Source organism: Mchenga conophoros, linkage group LG10 (assembly GCF_057382185.1).
Source record: "Mchenga conophoros isolate Kocher_MC1m ecotype Shallow Benthic linkage group LG10, M_conophoros_male_GT1.1, whole genome shotgun sequence".
In the NCBI taxonomy this organism is placed as follows: Eukaryota; Metazoa; Chordata; class Actinopteri; order Cichliformes; family Cichlidae; genus Mchenga; species Mchenga conophoros.
Window position 1 is genome coordinate 2585080 of NC_140535.1, and position 16752 is coordinate 2601831.

The window sequence follows — 16752 nt, forward strand, 5'->3', positions numbered from 1 at the left end:
TGCTCTGTATCTCATTATTGTCACTATACAGATGTACAAAGGCATTCTATTCTATTCTGTTGTTACTGTTATAGTAAAAGCTCAAATTAATCATGGAAACGTTTTAATCCACTGTAAGGCAAAAGCTCAGGTTTCAAAAGGGAAAACAGCTACATGTGAATTTTTAGTTTCTCTCATACTGAGCAGAAAAACAGTGAATATACACGTGTGGCATGTGCAACACTTTGTTTTCAATGTGTAAATTGTGTCTCATTGTGCATTCACAGTGGTGCCGATACAGAAGAGACAGAAACTCAGACTGAAATAAGTTCATAATAATAACTTAATTACTTTTTCCATTCATTAACTTCATATGTAATCCCATTGAGGCAGCATGTAAACTATCCTAAAAGAGACTAATGGGCAGCCATTACAAATTTTACTATGAACCTTTGTGAGTTTCCTGCTATGACATGTCAACAAGACTGCGGTAAAAACCCAGTGAGCAAACAGACGTTAGCCTTAGAGTCAATGTGCAAGCACAGAGTCAACAGAAATTTCCTCAAACAACAGCAAAAGTTTGGCAAAGATCCACGTTATGTTTCTGTTCTGCAGCACCAACACATCTCAAAGCTCCTGTCAGCCCATACACAGACAGTTCAGCCTGCTACACTGTGCCAACAGGTAGCATCTACACGGCCCTGCAAGCTTAACTAACACCAGTAAGACAGCAGATGTTAGCAACCTCGAAATGAGAAAGAGTATCTAAGATGCAGGAATTTTAGAATCAGAAACAGGTGGACACTTTGGAAATAAGACCTCCTGAAGTTCAGTTAATTTAGCAGTGGTCCAAAAACATCTGTTACCTTTACAGCGACAGAAGTGAAAATAATTATCACTTAATGTTTAATATCCTGACTAAATTACACTCTATCAATAACTGAGGCAATCACCCAACATCCAAACTCACAAGTTTATGAACTGGTAAAACACCTGCAGAATAACCCACAAGATGCACCACTGGCGTCCCAGTGCCAGTTTGATGACTATACTACATTTGTTTTAAATCACAACAGCTGCCCCAGCGCACTGTTTATGGTAAACACCGTACAATAACACAGAAAACCACAACAATCAGACGACCCTCTATGAGCAGGCGTTTGGTGACGGTGGGAACGAAAAACCCGCTTTTAACAGGAAGAAACCTTCAGCAGAACTGGGCTCAGCGAGGGGCGGGACAGAAGAGGCCCTGTGAAGGAGAGCCAGAGATGAATAATAACTGATGAGTCAATGCAGAGTGATTCATAAAAATGTTGTTTTCAAAATGAGATGAGGCCTGATTTCAGCTGTGTCAGCTGAAGAATTTTAAATTCAGTTCAACTATGAAGAGAAGCTGAGATGGAAGACGTTTGTCATCACTCTCACTGCAGCATTTTGGACCAACTAAAGGCTTATCAGTGAGTTTTAGGACTTCATGATGATAATGAATTATAATAGTTAAACCTACAAGTAATAAGTAGTTTCTCAGCATCACGCTGAGACAGGGTGTTTCTAATTTTAGAGATATTGCAAATGCAAGAAAGCAGTCCAACATATTTGTCTAACGTGCACAGTGAAGGACATATCCTGGTCAAAACCGACTCCCAGATTCATCAGTGTTACTGGAGTCAAAGGTCGTTCCACCCAGGGGAGGTATCTGGTTAGACTCCATGTTTCTACGATTCTTAGGGCTGAGTACAACGACCTTTGATCTGAACTCAGAAGCAGAAAATTAGAGGTTGTTTATACAACTAACTGGTGCATCGTTTGGCTTATGATGCAGTGAAAATTTATGCTCTGCACCTGAAGAACACTGCCTTATATTGGTCCTAAGACCCTATGGAACTCCATTATTAACCTTAGTTTGTGAACAAGCTGCAGTCTATTAGACAGATATAATTCAAACCACTGAGCGCAGTACCTTTAATGCCTACAGCGTGCTCTAATTACTGTATTAAAGCATTATGTTTAACTGCTGTCATAGGGACATAAAGCTGTGTGTCATCTGCATAGCTGAGTGATGCGGCTGAGAGAAAGCATGTATATACTGCGACTTCATGCGTCTTAATTTCTCAGCTGGAACAGCCTGAGGTGGTGTAAGTGTTAGCTGTGCTGGTGCAGAGGGAACTGGGATCGCCCCATCTCCTTAAATCAGTAACCTGACCTTTGCCCTGACTGTGGCCACACAGGAAACATGGAAGCACATGCCAGCATTGATATATATGAACTCACACATGGACAGGCACTGAGAGACTCACACACGTAATATATCACTGACATCACTGTGGTAATAACAAAGATGACCCCAATCATCAGAAGGAGAAAAGAAGGGAAACTGTGGCCCGAGGCTACATTTTATTGTTGGCCTCGATTGTGCCCTCCCGATGACACGGCATTGGAGCTTGATCACCTATAATAGAGTCCGGCCGAGGTTCAGATTAAAAGTACAAATCACATTGTAAACGACTGCGGCGAGCTGTAACCTCCATCTTGCCGTGTGAGGTTTTAACTGCAGTGCTCCCGATTCCAATCTCTCAGCTTCAGCCAAGGGAGATAGGAGATAACGGCACAGGGCTGGGACAAAAGATCAGAGGTACTGGGTGACTGAAGATCTAGTACAGTATTCAGGGAGGATATTAAACCAGGAGTCGTTTCTCTGAGCACGCCGTTTGATCTGGCGCTCTCACTGTTCCTTTGTCCTCCACTGCCATATGCTTCAGTGATGAGGACCAACTCTGAACATGGCTATTTTCCAATGCATTGTGCGGTTAAGGAACTTCGTTTTTGTTCTTGCCACACACAGTGATCTCCCTGCCAGTAAAAATGTCACATGTGCAGATGAGCATCACTTTACCGATCCATGAAGCTCACCAAAATCAGTCCAGAGAGAGCAGAGAGAACAGGATCTTGAGGGAAAAAACATGTTGTTGGACTGAGTGCAATCTCAGCGTGAATCCGCCTCTGCTCCCCTTTCCTCCCTTGAGCACAGAGGGGAAGGTCATTCATCAAAAGTCACATATTAGTCATCCAAATGTGAGCGGCATGCGGTCGAAAATAGTGACCCAAGATGACGCTGAGATGCAGCGTGTGCAGACGTCAACCTTTAAACGGATGACTCCGTATCGACCAAATGGCGAGGCACGGATGCGTGGAGGATGTGGGAGGGGGCAATGGTTGGTGTACCAGCGGTCTCTTCCTCCAAGTCTGACAAATGAGTACATGCCAGCTGGGTGGGCCCCACGAGAGATCCAGGCTGTCGGTGGGCACAGCAGACAGGGCGGGATGACTGGCTCAGGTTGCGACTCAACTCCCTCTTCACAGAGCATCCTCCGCGGTCTCCAGCCTCGGCGTGCGGGTTGTTCAAGGCGACATATGGCTGAGAGCTGTGGCTGTTTGCATGGTGACAAATTGATGTTGCGCCTCCTTTTCCCATTCCCGTTCCTCTGACATGGCACGGTGACATGCATTTAAAGTTCAGGCTGCCAGCTTTAGGTGTATTTTCACATCCAGTATCCCACATGTGTGACATTAATATTATGACCATTAAAGTATGAGAAGGTGCTGGATTTAGAGCGTGAAGCTAAAAGCTTCTGAAGAGTGCTGCAGCATTGCACGTACGACTTAAAGCTTCCCGTTTTGACATCAGGGAGAATCCAGATTCTGTATCCATCAGAATACTATAGAGACCAAAACGCGAGAGGGGCCACGTCCAAAAAGGGCTGAACTCCTCAGTCATTCATCCGACGTGGCTGTAAAAGCTTACTTTCACATCATAATCTGTGTGCCATTTTTGCATCCAAAGTGCTAAGAGCGCCGAGCCAAAAACTTAATGTACTGCTGTGCCGATGGAGCCGACTCTTCACATTATGCATATTCCACCATCCTGCCCAGAATTCCCCCTGCAACCCTCTCCCAACCTGAGGGAGGTTTCTAAAAATGGCAGAAAGCTTAGCGTCTGTGACAGGAGACATCACGCGGGAGGATAGCGACTTTGATGAGACCTGTGCTTTTAGAGGCCTCTTTTGTTAGCAGGCAGATAAATCATCCCTCTAGCAGCCAGCTTAGACTGTATACAACCAGATAAGGTTGCCAAGGAAACCCTCCTGGAGAACCAATGAGGGTTTTTTTTGGTGTTTTTTTTCTGCTGTACCAGCCTCCTTTATCTGTACAAACAATTAATACCTTAGCCAGGCAGAAGGTGGGGGGAGGGCCGGGGAAGTGGGAGGCAGGCACAAATCCCCAGGTGCTCAGTGCACCACCACTCTCTCCCCTCAGCTATGTGAATGAGGACAAGAGGTAAAAAATGCTACAAATGGATATTGGGCTGGAGGAGACTGATGATGTATGACTCTTTGTACATTAATTCAATGAGAGAACAGCGCTTATTCCATAAATCTCATCTCTACACGTGCACTAGCACACATCACTAATGTCCTTTTAATGAATGTTTGGAATGCGCAGCCATAAAAGTGCCATTACATCCAGTCACGTCCATTTGTAAAGGTGGCTGAGATTGCGCTGGTATCAGTGCAGCTGCACACACCCCGATGTGCACAACTGCTGGGGAGCTATTAGGTTCCACGGGAGACTCGGACTCGCCACAGATCAATGCTCCGTGGCCCTATCTGTTACTGACATCCAATTACAGCGATGGACGTCCACTTAGCAGTGCTGCTAAGTGCTTTAGTCTGGTTATTGACTGCCTGCCCACAGCCTGCACGCGGTGTAGCCTTTGGCTAATAATCATCTATTGATCCATCCGCATGTCAAGATCACCAGCATGTTAAGTGTATAAAGAGGCTGAGGACAGTGATTGCAATAGAAAGACGCGACACCAACATGTGTGCCTCAGCTGTTACCCAGGCGTTTCACATCATTCAGCATACTTAATTAGGAAGCAAATTTTGCACAAGTTTGATTAGTGCAGGCTTGCAGTAAACGTAATTACCCACCACATTAACTAAGGGAGGAAATTGGCTGTAATTGAAAAAGCTAAGCAAACACGGAAACAAATGGCAAAGATGCCAGAGACCGAACGGCGCAACCAGGGAGTGACGATGAGTCGATGTAAGCGGCGCACAGAATAGGTGGGCTCAAACCTCTGCGTGTTTATTCTGAGCTCGAACGGCGTGGAGTGGAAATGGCAGGCGCAATCGCCGCCTGCCTGCTTCTTTGACTAATGGCGGTCATTAAGCGGTTAGAAAGTCACCTCACCTGGTGTAAGGGGTGGAACTCAGCGACTGCCTGAAATTAATCACAATCAGCTGGACAGGAGATAAACGTTTTAGTGCTCAGAGAAACAAAAAAACGACAACAGCCAAGCGTTTCCTTATTTCATGGACTTTTATTATTCAAAAATAAAGCACAAATGATACACACACAAAAGAAAAGTGGTTTCCACGCATGTGCAAACCTCAAAAGTAGATCTTCATATAGTATTAGCAGGTTGATTTCAAAGCTACTGTTAGTACGGTTAGTAATATTAGTTATTAATGTTGTGAGCACAGAGGGGGACAGTAGCAGGAGCCCCTCTGTGAGCTCTGTACACTTTGCCAGCAGGTGAAGGGTCTAAAGAGAATCCTACAAGGGCCCACAACAAACTCCCCTCAGCAACACATCAGCCAGTTCTCTCTTGCACACACAAACCTGCACACAGAAGAGTGTTTAAGTAGATCTGACAGATGTAATTCTTTGTCTAGACAGGCCCACATCTCACTTTTCTTGGTGTTACATCAAATCTGCAGTCCAGGGGCCAAGACTTTTCTACAGCTGTCACCTCCTCTTAGATACTGCGATTCACACACGAAAACCTGACGCACACGCTCTCTGCACTAACCCCCTCCTAGATATAGATTTGTCAAGCACAGCAGAGCATCACAAACATCCATATAGACAGTGTCGTCTTTACATCTTTCGTTTTGTTGCGATTAGATAGGGTTACTTTGACAAAATATTTATACGTACAGCCAGAGCCATTTAGCTGTTTTGTCTCTTTTCTTAAAAAGCACATCAATTACTGAGGTTTAAAATGAAGTTTAAAAAAAAAGAAGAACAAAATCATGTTTTTGGAATAAAAAAAAATAGGTTTAAGACAGTCGTAAAGGTTTTGCAAGCCGTGGGAAAAATCGTATGAGGTAAGTGGGAGTGGGACAACAGAAGGTACAAAACAGGCTGCGTATAGATTATTGTTCTTCTGATGTCGTGGCACTGGCGGCCATGCAGGGCGATGTTACTGCACCAGTGGCAGACGCGCTACAACGCAACTCAACTGGGAAAACAAGGCACGATAGAAGTCATCATAACTGAGCTGTGAGGAAGTGAACGGAGGAGAAGTTGTAAGGCTAAAACGAGGAGTACAATAAGGCGTCAGAGTGAAAAGAAACGCTTTTCCTGCTAAATTACTGCCTTTATTTTTCTTAGAAAATAGAAGATGAGATTTTTGGAAGAATGGGAATTAAATAACCGACGTCACTGTGGCAACTTAAACCGACCGACTGCACCAACGTTCACAGGATCTGAGAGCAAGATAAACTTGGACTGGTTATAACGTAGACACACAGAATATTCACCATTTGTTTCTCTGTGTGGGAACTGTCTTCATCCTGCTTTACATCATTAAAAAACATCTTAATTAAGCCACAAAAGGTTTCACATTAACCACACAGAGAAGGTTAATTAAGATACAGGCTCCTTGTAATGCACCTCAGATACAGAGGACTGCATACGTGGCAGCTCTGAGGGGGGTGAGCTACTACCAATGAATTCAAACTTGGTGTTTAACCCGTTCGGGACGCCTACACGTCCTTTGGGTGGTTAAAGGCCTGCGGACAGTCAAACATAATCAGCGCCGAGTGCTCGGTGAACCTTGTTGTCCAGCGGCCTCCGTTATTTCTCTACACCTCTTCAAAGTTTTCTGGAGAAGAGTTGGGGGATGGACACTGCTCCTTTTCAAGCTCACTCAAGAAGCAATAATACACCCAATCACAAGATCTGCTCGGCTGAACCTCCCCCTCGCCGCCAGCCAATCCTGTCCACCCTCAAATCCCTGGCCAACCCCACAGTGGACAATTCAAACAACAGAAGAAGCGTTGGAAAGAAAACGGCTGACCCACATAAGCAGTCGGTGCACTCGGTGCAGGGATTAAACCAGATCTGTGACTTTCCTCCTAACGAGCCTCTCTGAGGAGTGAAGACTGGATCAAACAGTTATTTAGTATTTTAAAGAAAGCAAATGAAAGAGAAACTTATACTGCCTCACAGACACACGCTCACGCACACACAGCTGTAATTTTATACATGCATGCATACAGCTGTACAGCAGGCCACTCAGGGGCCTGGATCTGTTTTAAACATACAGTACAACTCTACAGCAGGGGCCATGTATGTTTAAAAAACAGACAGGAAACAGAAACTAAACAAAAAAACATGCATATATACAATAGATATTTACTTTGCCGGTCTGCTTTATACCCACGCTAACTTTACGTCCAGGAGACAAAATTCATAAAAGTTTTTTTGTATGTTTTTGCATTTGATAAAAACTTCATTTACTCTGTTGTGCACAACTCAAATTCTCTTCTCAGCACCACAGCAGAGCCGGGTCTCCATAAGCAGAGAATATTCCCGTATGTAAATAATAAAGAGCTAAAAATCAGGCGAGTGCATCCATCCCAGCTTTTGTCCCGCTTCCTTCCGTTCCATCCTCTCTTTGCACAGTCCTTTCCCGTGAAGAAGATCCGCTAGACGATTGAACCGTCCCTCGTCTGGGCAGGAACCATGACAGGGATGCCCCCCATGCGACTCAGGTTGTAGCCGGCCATCTTGCCGGCCGAGGGCGGCAGCACCGGAGCCTGGCTCGGAGGCCTGTCGTACTCCTCTGATGAGGGAATCTTGTCGTACTGAGGCTTCAGGGCATACTCGTGCAGGTTGGAAGGCGACATGGAGCCCAGTGAGGAGCGCTGGCTGGCCACAGTGAAGCTTCGAGCAGTTGAAGCGCGACTCTTGGGAGGGGGCACATCCTCTCTGAGGGGGGGAAACAGACAGCAGCACGTTTAGACAACAAACCTGGAAACTCGTCATCGTGGACTTGGTGTCAAATACACTGAGAATGATTTTGTGATGCCCTGCAAATCAAGAGAAAGTCCACAGGTAGGAACAGCGAGGAACATAACGAATCGACTGCGAGTCATTTAAAAATGAAACATGACTTGACTCGATAATAAGGGCAAATAATTGAAGTCAGCTGGTCAGGCATCGTCTCCGCAGCTCAGTCACGCCGACTGCGAAAGCCTGGAGAGACTGAGCCGAGCATCCAAACACAGCCATGCCCTCGACTCCCTCTGCCACCACATTAACAGCTAATAAGCAGCAATAATCCAGTTAAATGCTCAATCAAACTGAGCCTGAGGGGCCGGCGCTTGTTTAGTCCGTACTTTCATGCTGTGGCGTTTCAGCAAATGTGTGTCTGCGTGCGCGAGACAGGACTGTTGGTTTAATCCTTTGTGTCCTACAGCGCGAGCGGTGTCACATTGTGGTGTAAGACCGATTCAGTCCACGGCAGAGCGATGGTGCAGAGCCCACAGGCCGGACGAAGAGTCGGACGTCGAGGGGAGTTAGAGTAGGTGGCTGTGGCGGAGGGGGGGGCTGAGGGGGAGGGCAGCCGGCAGCAACACGAAGCAGGACGCACAGAACGAACAAAGCTTTCAAACTGATTACCACAGCTGTTTATTTGAGGAGGGGTAAAAAAAATAAAAACGCTGAGAGATAAAAACCATTTCCACGGTCGTTGTGTGTGTGTGTGTGTGTGTGTGTGTGTGTGTGTGTGTGTGTGTGTGTGTGTGTGTGTGGATGACTACCAATCATGCTACACGCTGAGCCGACACCAATAATCACAGGTTACCTATGGCATCTTTGGCGCCCCCTGTAATCCAACATTACGTAACCTTGACACGCTCCACCTCTCACACCAAACACTAGACAAAATATTAATCCATCAGATTGGAGCTGTGTGCATCTGAGGGCCAAATCTCATCGAGTACCTTATCTCGTTGCAGATTTCCTTCTCGTACTTTTTCCTGTTACGGGCACGGCAGAAGCAGAACAGGATAATGGCGATGATGAGGAGGATCAACAGGACAGCGATTATGGATCCCGCGACGATGCCGGCAGTATTCGGGACTGGACGACACAAAGAAGGGAGAGGGTTAAGGTGCTGGGTGTAGCAGAGTACTCGTGAGTCATAACAAGCATGTCATCCTAATCAGGCACATAAAGCACATGAAACACACGAAACGTGCTGAACTGAACAAAATATCCTTGTTGGCATCCATGTGATGGAAACTGTGTTTGCTGACAGCACATCTGGGTTTCCAGTGAAATGTAAACAAAACCATAGCGTGGTGTTTGACGATCAGAACGAGTACTTCATACACACTCTCATTAACACACACACACACAGACACACACTGTGGCTCAGTGAGATTTAACAAAAGCTGCGATGGAGAAATCTAATAACATCATAAATGAAGGCTCCACGTTCCTGCACGGCAGCAACACGTCGCTCTAATATTCCGTCTTTCAAAGGCAGAATTCATCAGACTTTGCACTTGACTGATGGTTGACCTGCTGACCTGGCAATCCGTTTCCTGTTATAATAACCTTGGAGGCTTTTCATGCACTCACCTTTACTTTGTATGTTGAGGAAAACTTTTCATAATCTAGTGACACACGCTACAGCAACAGCAGTTTTCCCACAAACACTTTTTACACTAACATTTAAAAAGAACAAACCAATAAAAACAAGACAACAAACAAAGCCCGACTCAACTGCAAAACAGGACAGAGTCAGTAGAATAAGTAACAGTTGTCCTGTAAGCAAGAAGATTATTTGATCAGTAATAAAATCAGCAACTTTTACTGAATATCAACAAAGCAAATAAGCACAGAAATTAAGGTGCAAAGTGTTTATATATAGGATTTACATCACTGACGTCCTCCCCCGTGTTTTAAAGATTTACAGACTATTCTACAACTTGATAAGAGGAAGAATGACATCGATCTATAATTATGTTATAAATACATTTTAATGCCATGGTGACCTGTTTTTGTCTTGAACAAATAGCACGTCGTCATATTCACCATCCTAAAGATTCCAACAAGATGGTCGGTGTTGATTTTTCCTCCTTTTTTAACAGTTTATACTGTTAACATAGGTCAGGGTGGGGAACTCGGCGTCCTGCAGGTTTTAGATCTCACCCTGAGTCAGCACACCTGAATCAACTGTTTTCATTACCAGGCCTCTGGAGACCTTCGAGACATGTTGAGTAGGTTGTATAGCCGTTTAAATCAGCTGTGTTGGATCAAGGACACGTCTAAAACCTGCAGGACACCGGCCCTCGAGTTCCCCACCCTTGATGTAGGTATAAACGCTGTCCTAAAAGCGAGAGCAGCTCACGGGGTATAACCTTGGGAAAACCTTTTAAACTTCTGCTCCGACTATTCCAAACCTGATCATTAAACACCAGAATACAGGGAGCTCTACATGTGAAATGGACTGAATAGACACTAATTAAGACGGTTGGGTACTCACTAGCTGTCACGCTGAGATCGAGCACGCACTGCTCGGCGCCAACGCGATTGGTAGCGGTGCAGCGATACGTGCCAGATGCACTGGCAGATGCATTCTTCACGTTGACTGTGCCTGACACAGGATCTAAACAAACAGTGAAAAATGACAGAGTTAAACACAAACAGTTATGTGCAGGACCTTTGAACGGTTTGACCTTGTAAAAAGCTGCATTACCCAGCACTGAGGAGGCGGGCAGCACTTTGCTGCCAGTAGTCTTCTCCCAGCTGTATTTCATGGGTTTGCTTCCTGCATCAGATGTGCACCTCAGCACAACGTCTTTGCCTTCATGTGTGGAGCCCTCAGTGTAGCACCTGGGCTTGGACGGCTTCTCTGTGGAGAGCAAAGAGGCAGAGGAAGCCAACCCAGTGATTTTCCAATCTTACAGTGTGCGTCTGTGTATTGTGTAGCTCTAAAGTTGAGTTTCCTCCCTCACTCAAAGCAGCGCCCATCTGACAAATTAGAGCAGTAATCAGAGTAATTGATACATCTGTAGTTATTAAGAGCTGTCACTCAGGATAATCGTGTGGAAGAAAGGCGCTGCGTCAGTGGACACGCAAGCACACGTGTGCTGTCGTTCAGTCGGGGTGTTGGTAAGAGATGAGACTGATTCGAAAACAAGCCCAGACACGCGGTGAGTGAGAGGAGGGAGAGAAAGTGACGGGTAATGTTTGGACAGAGGAAATCTAAGGCCACAGACTGTGCTCTGTGTTCACTGTCAGGACGCCGACTTCACGGTGCTGTAATGGCGTCTGGAGCGGGGCTCTACAGATCTGAACCAGGTGCCAGGCGGGAAGGGAGGAGCTTAGCAGGCATAACCATAAGGATTAACAGTACACTGACAGCACTGAGTGCCCCTCCCGATCTAATAAACAGACAGGGCGAGGTTAGAGGGGGTAAAACAGAAAGCAGGAGAGCACACATGAAGCAGGTGCTAATGGACAGATGGTAGAGTGATGGACGCCAAGGCTGCGTGGCTCCCAAGTCTCTGGCCTGCACTTTGCTGCAGACACACATTCGCTCGCTCGCTCGCACACACACACACACACACACACACACACTAAATGTCAGTGAGTTATGACATTTTTAAAAGCGTCTTTTAAAGGTGAAAGTCAAGTCAACACATCTGAGCGTTGAAACGCACAGCTCCTCTTTTTTTAGGGCTTCTGTCCTTTGAGCCGATTTCATTCTCCTGAATGATGAGGTCAAAAGGAGGCTGGAAGAGCACAGAGACAACGCGATACAGGCGGCCCTACTGCGTTAAATGAACAGATTTATTATGTGCACAAGGTGTGTGGAAAAGAGAAAAACAGATCTTGGTATGCATTACAGACAGGAGATGCACCGCTTCACAAATAACTTTGCTAAATGTGGAACGGTAAAGTGAAATATAAGCGACTCGCGGGCCAGGCAGACTGAATTAATGAGATCGGCTGTTGAGCTTTGAGCTGGATGTGATGAGGATTGTCTGAACACGGGCAGGGCCGAATGATTGGCTGCCGAGAGCATAGGCGGGGCCTAGTCAGAAACAGTTGTTAGAGATGCTGACGTGCAGCGCTGAACTGCAGGTGGGTACTCTCCTCCTGTTAACTTCAATGTCCTGCTGCAACCGGAGGAGAATACACAACGAGGCATGCTACCCTGTGCACAGCACCTGGACACCATGTACACTGCAGGTGTGAGCATGTGTGCGCGCATGGCAGCGATCGTGACAAACCACGGCAAAAACCCAGTAGATATACTCAGGTCGGCTTATGTTCATGCACACAGACACACATGTGCACGTCTGCCCTGCTCTTGGGGACCATCCACCTCGTGACAACATCAACCTCAAGGTAAAATGCAGAGCAGGCAAGATGTCCTCACCTCTCCTTTTAACATCCTCTACCCCTGGGGTCAACAACTAGCAGCCTGTCAGCTCCTGTAGCCTCGAGCGGTCTCTCAAACACACACAAGCACTCGAAGCTAAAGCTATCCGGATTTCAGCCTCACTACATGTTTATTCATTAGCCGATGCCCTTATCCACAGCAGCTCAGAATGAACAAGTCAAATGATTAAAATAAGGAGGATAGCTAGAACAGCAGCGTACGTTCCGTTAATACTTTAACAGGAGGCAGTGTAACTGTAACAGATCTGTAGAAACAGGTGGATAAAACACAGCAGGTTCATGCATAAGATCAACCACTGCCTGTGCTGCATGCAGCCTGTTTCATACGACACTAGGCTGTTTTTTTCAAACACTAACCAAAATTTCAAATAAATGAGAATTTAAAAATCTCCCTCACTGGTGAAAAATGTAGAAGCATAGCTGGCAGGAGAAGCTATCACAGCATATGCGCAGTCAAACGTATTAGCGACGACTCAAGCAGTGACTAAGTTTTTCTGTTTGCCCCCCCGAAGGCCTCGTCGATGCCTCTCGAGTCAGATGCTGCCACATTTTTTGGCCAAATTATCTGCAGCATTCACCTTTTATTAGAGAACTGCTTTGTGCTGCAGCATCACAAGTTTGCTTCTCACCAACTCGTGTTTTTCTGGTTGAGCTAGTCGGTGCGGTGCGCTCGCTTTTCTTCACGATATCGCGTCAGCGGGAGAGGCAGCCATTTCTGGAGCTCGTCCTATCTTTAGAACAGAAACTGTGCTGATAACAGAGCTTCCACAGCAGCTAAATACACAGCTTATCCCACAACACACACACACACACACACACACACACACACACACACACTAGTGTTACACGTGTAGGCTGTTTTTCCCCACATGCAAATAGCGAGCTGGTTTCGGGAGGCGATTCACTTTCAACATCATTTAGCTGCCTGACTGACCAGTGAGGCCACTGTGAGTGTGTTTGCCTCGGGACTGAATCGTCTGACTTATACAACTATGATGTGTCACCCATCTCACTCTGTGCAATAAAAACAACAGCTGAGCGCATTCACTTCCTTTCAGCCTGATTTGTAACAGTGGAATTTTTCATTAATTAGCAATGCAGTCGCTAGCTCAGCCGTTAATTAAGGTTTCTAAGTGGAAAAGCATAACTTTTCCTGACTGACGTTATAATTGTACAAAGCAGGTATTAAAATGGGTAAAATACAGAAAAAAATATTTTCGAATGTCTGAATAATCCTTTTAGACACCATCGCGGCGAGCGTAGGGGCAATGCTCTACAGCCACAGGGAAGGTCATGCTCTCTTAGGAAGGATTACATCAAAACAGCCAAAGTGGACAAAGGGCGTATGATCTGCTGCGTTTCCACAGCAGAGGCAGAGAGAATTGACCCTGTGAGGGAAAAACAGTGCTAGGACACTGCTAGCCTGATGCTAATGTGAGCGTCCTACATACCCATAACAAGCAGCTGCATTTTCTTGTTGCGGACACCAGGGGCCTTCTTCACTTTGCACTGGTAGGTGCCGGTGTCCGTTGACTTCACCGTTAGAACGTTGATTGAGGCGTCGCCATTCTTCGGATCGGGCGAATTGAAGTGGACCCGACCTTTGACGGGTGTATCGTAGTCCTCGTAGGCTCTGTCGCCAGAGTACAAAATGATCTGTTTTGGAAATAAAGCAAAGGAAAGATTCACATTTAAACCAAAGAAAACATAAAACAGACTCTGCTAGAAAAAGAAAGTGAACAAAGCCGCTGAGACGAAAGTTGTTTACTTCCTGCAAGCATTGGCTTTGTTTACTGAACCAGCTGAAATGCACAGAAGCAATAAAGGACAGTCTCTTATCTCTGCGCTGCCCTTCAGCCTGCCAGCCTCTGCTGTTTTGCCCTTTCTGTGCGTAAGAAGAATGAAGGTGGAACAAACAAAGCCAGCACTGTGGAGCTAAATCAACACCTGCTGTGTCAACAAAGCTCCCAATTCTATCCAACCACTTCACCACACACACGCACACAACTGTCTGGGTCTTGAAAGCAGCAAGGAAATGCCTAGAAATAAAGGCCAGGTGGAGCTAATGAGAGGCTTTGTAGCTAGAAGTGGGCAGATAGTGGAGGGGGGAACAGAAACACACAGAAAAAGAACAGAGGCTACAAGAAACACAAACAATGAAAAGAATTTTCAGTCTCTTTCACAGACGCTGGCATCTTCTACACATTTCCATGGAGACAGTCATCAGCAGGCTTTTCTGTGCCATGATCAACAGCAGACACAGCAATACCCCAGAGTGGAGACGAGCAGAGAGAAAGTTAAGGCGGCAGGAGGAGAGGAGGAATAATGAACCTATCAGAGGAAGCAGAGCACTGAAAGGAAGCACAAGGCACAAAACAAAGGGAACGAGTCAGCGAGCTTCTAATGTGCCTACGCCGACTCGCCCTGCCTCTCAATTCCCAACTGGACGCCTGGCTTCTCGAGACAGGCGAACTCGCAGTGCCCGCTGTGTTCATCTTGTACGTATTAGCCATGTAAACAGGTAATTGTGGTAAAATTCCTCTTGGCTCTCAGGGGAGGAAAACCTATCCTTCTGACTTCACTGGGGATCACAACATCAGCAGCAATAACAGAGATGGGCAAGATGAGACCACGGTGAAGAGGAAATTAAATTGCCCCGAGCTCAGCCAGACAAGAGCTCTCACTTGGGCTCAACTACTTCACAGATGGGAGTACTTATGCACATGCACACCTCCAGCTAAAATAATAAAGAAATAAACTGCACAATAACCTTGAGAATAATAATAAAAAAAAAAAAGATCATGAAACCATAAAGGGCAAATGACTAGACCAGCTGGAGAAGGACAGAAGTGCTGCATCTCACAACAGGTAGGCTGTGTAACGATGCAAGCGCCAGCTGGCCTACCATTCAATGTGACTGAACGGTAGGCCGCTGCAGAGGTAAGAAGAGCTCTACTGGCCAGTTTCACGGAGCACACGTTGAGATGACATCATCGTCATGTGACGCTGTTACTCGGGGAGTGAAAGAGGAAAAGCTGCAGCTCATTTGAGAGGCAAAGCACACAGCAGCAATACCTGTATGATCTAAACAACCTGCATAGCTGAAGGGGAGCACCCTTCTGTCTCTGCGCTCCCACTGAGGCTGCTGGCTCGGATGGCTCAACGTGCTGCCGCCGCCACCTTTCAGGGGACGAGCTCAAACCGATTCACGAGGTTAGCGCTCAACCTCTACCTGAAGATGTCCAACAAAACACGTCCATGAGCTTCTGAATAGAAACGATTCAACTTTCACCAAACCTTGTCACATTTTTACACACAAATCCTTCAATATACAGAAATTCCCGTTTCAATAACGTCAACAAACAAAAGGCTCTGCTGTTACACTCAAAGATAAAGGAAGCAGGTTGTGTGATAGAGCTGCGTGCTCTTTCTCTGCTGACATCAGGTTTCGTAATCGTTTTCTGTTGCTGTTGTTTTCACGTTGGTGGTGAATACTCAGTCAGGGCACGCCCTCCCTTCAGCAGCTCTGTAGCCAGGCAATGAGAGCCAAATGCAAATGACTGATACTGTAGGCATGTCTGGCATCTCACACTGAGGCCTAACAAAGCAGGATGCATTAGCTATGCTTCACCACCCTGAAAAAGATCCTGACGATATGTAGGATGTGTCAAATAAAAGGCGCTGCCACTACATCGATGCTGAGAAAAGCTCAAACATAAAGCACATTAATGTGAACAAAAGCTTCAAATGAGGTCACTGGCATATGCCACACATGCCATACAACCCCGGCCTTGTGTCCTGATCTTACAGACTAGTTCTCCATTTAAAAATATTATCTGACAGCAGCCTTTCCCTTTGTTTGGATTTCCACAGCTCAGGTGAGCAAAGGTTCTGAGCCTCTGGCTAAAAACTTTCATTGCTCCGACTGGCCCGGCAGCTTTGCTCTTAGCAGGTTGGCCTAATTCTATTCAACACTGTCACATATATTAAAAATGGCAATTTGGAGTTAACACGCCACTAATTACAAAGAATTTACTGTGCGCACGACTTCACGTTGGTTAACGGCTACACAAATCTGAGCGTGCGTATGTAGCGAGAAAAATCTGATAGGTCAAGGAGAACAAATATGTTCAGAGAGAGACGTCCGACTTGTCCAAATCCCTCCAAAGGTTTGGAAACATTAACACATGTGGACACTGGAGCCAGCAAAATGGCACGTAA

The 16752-nt window shown here is 46.0% G+C and overlaps 1 protein-coding gene across 1 annotated transcript in view; it reads right to left on the minus strand.

The window, feature by feature from the left end:
- Window positions 1-5342: 5342 nt before the first annotated feature.
- The window catches only part of cxadr (CXADR Ig-like cell adhesion molecule), a 38341-nt gene continuing 26931 nt past the window's right edge, over window positions 5343-16752 (minus strand). Inside the window, exons 3-7 of the mRNA XM_085288160.1 lie at window positions 13983-14187; window positions 10820-10975; window positions 10607-10729; window positions 9057-9195; window positions 5343-8040 (exon numbers count right to left, since the gene is read on the minus strand). Of these exons, the coding sequence (XP_085144286.1) occupies window positions 7758-8040; window positions 9057-9195; window positions 10607-10729; window positions 10820-10975; window positions 13983-14187 (906 nt within the window). The 3' untranslated portion in view covers window positions 5343-7757. The remainder of the gene's footprint in view (window positions 8041-9056; window positions 9196-10606; window positions 10730-10819; window positions 10976-13982; window positions 14188-16752) is intronic.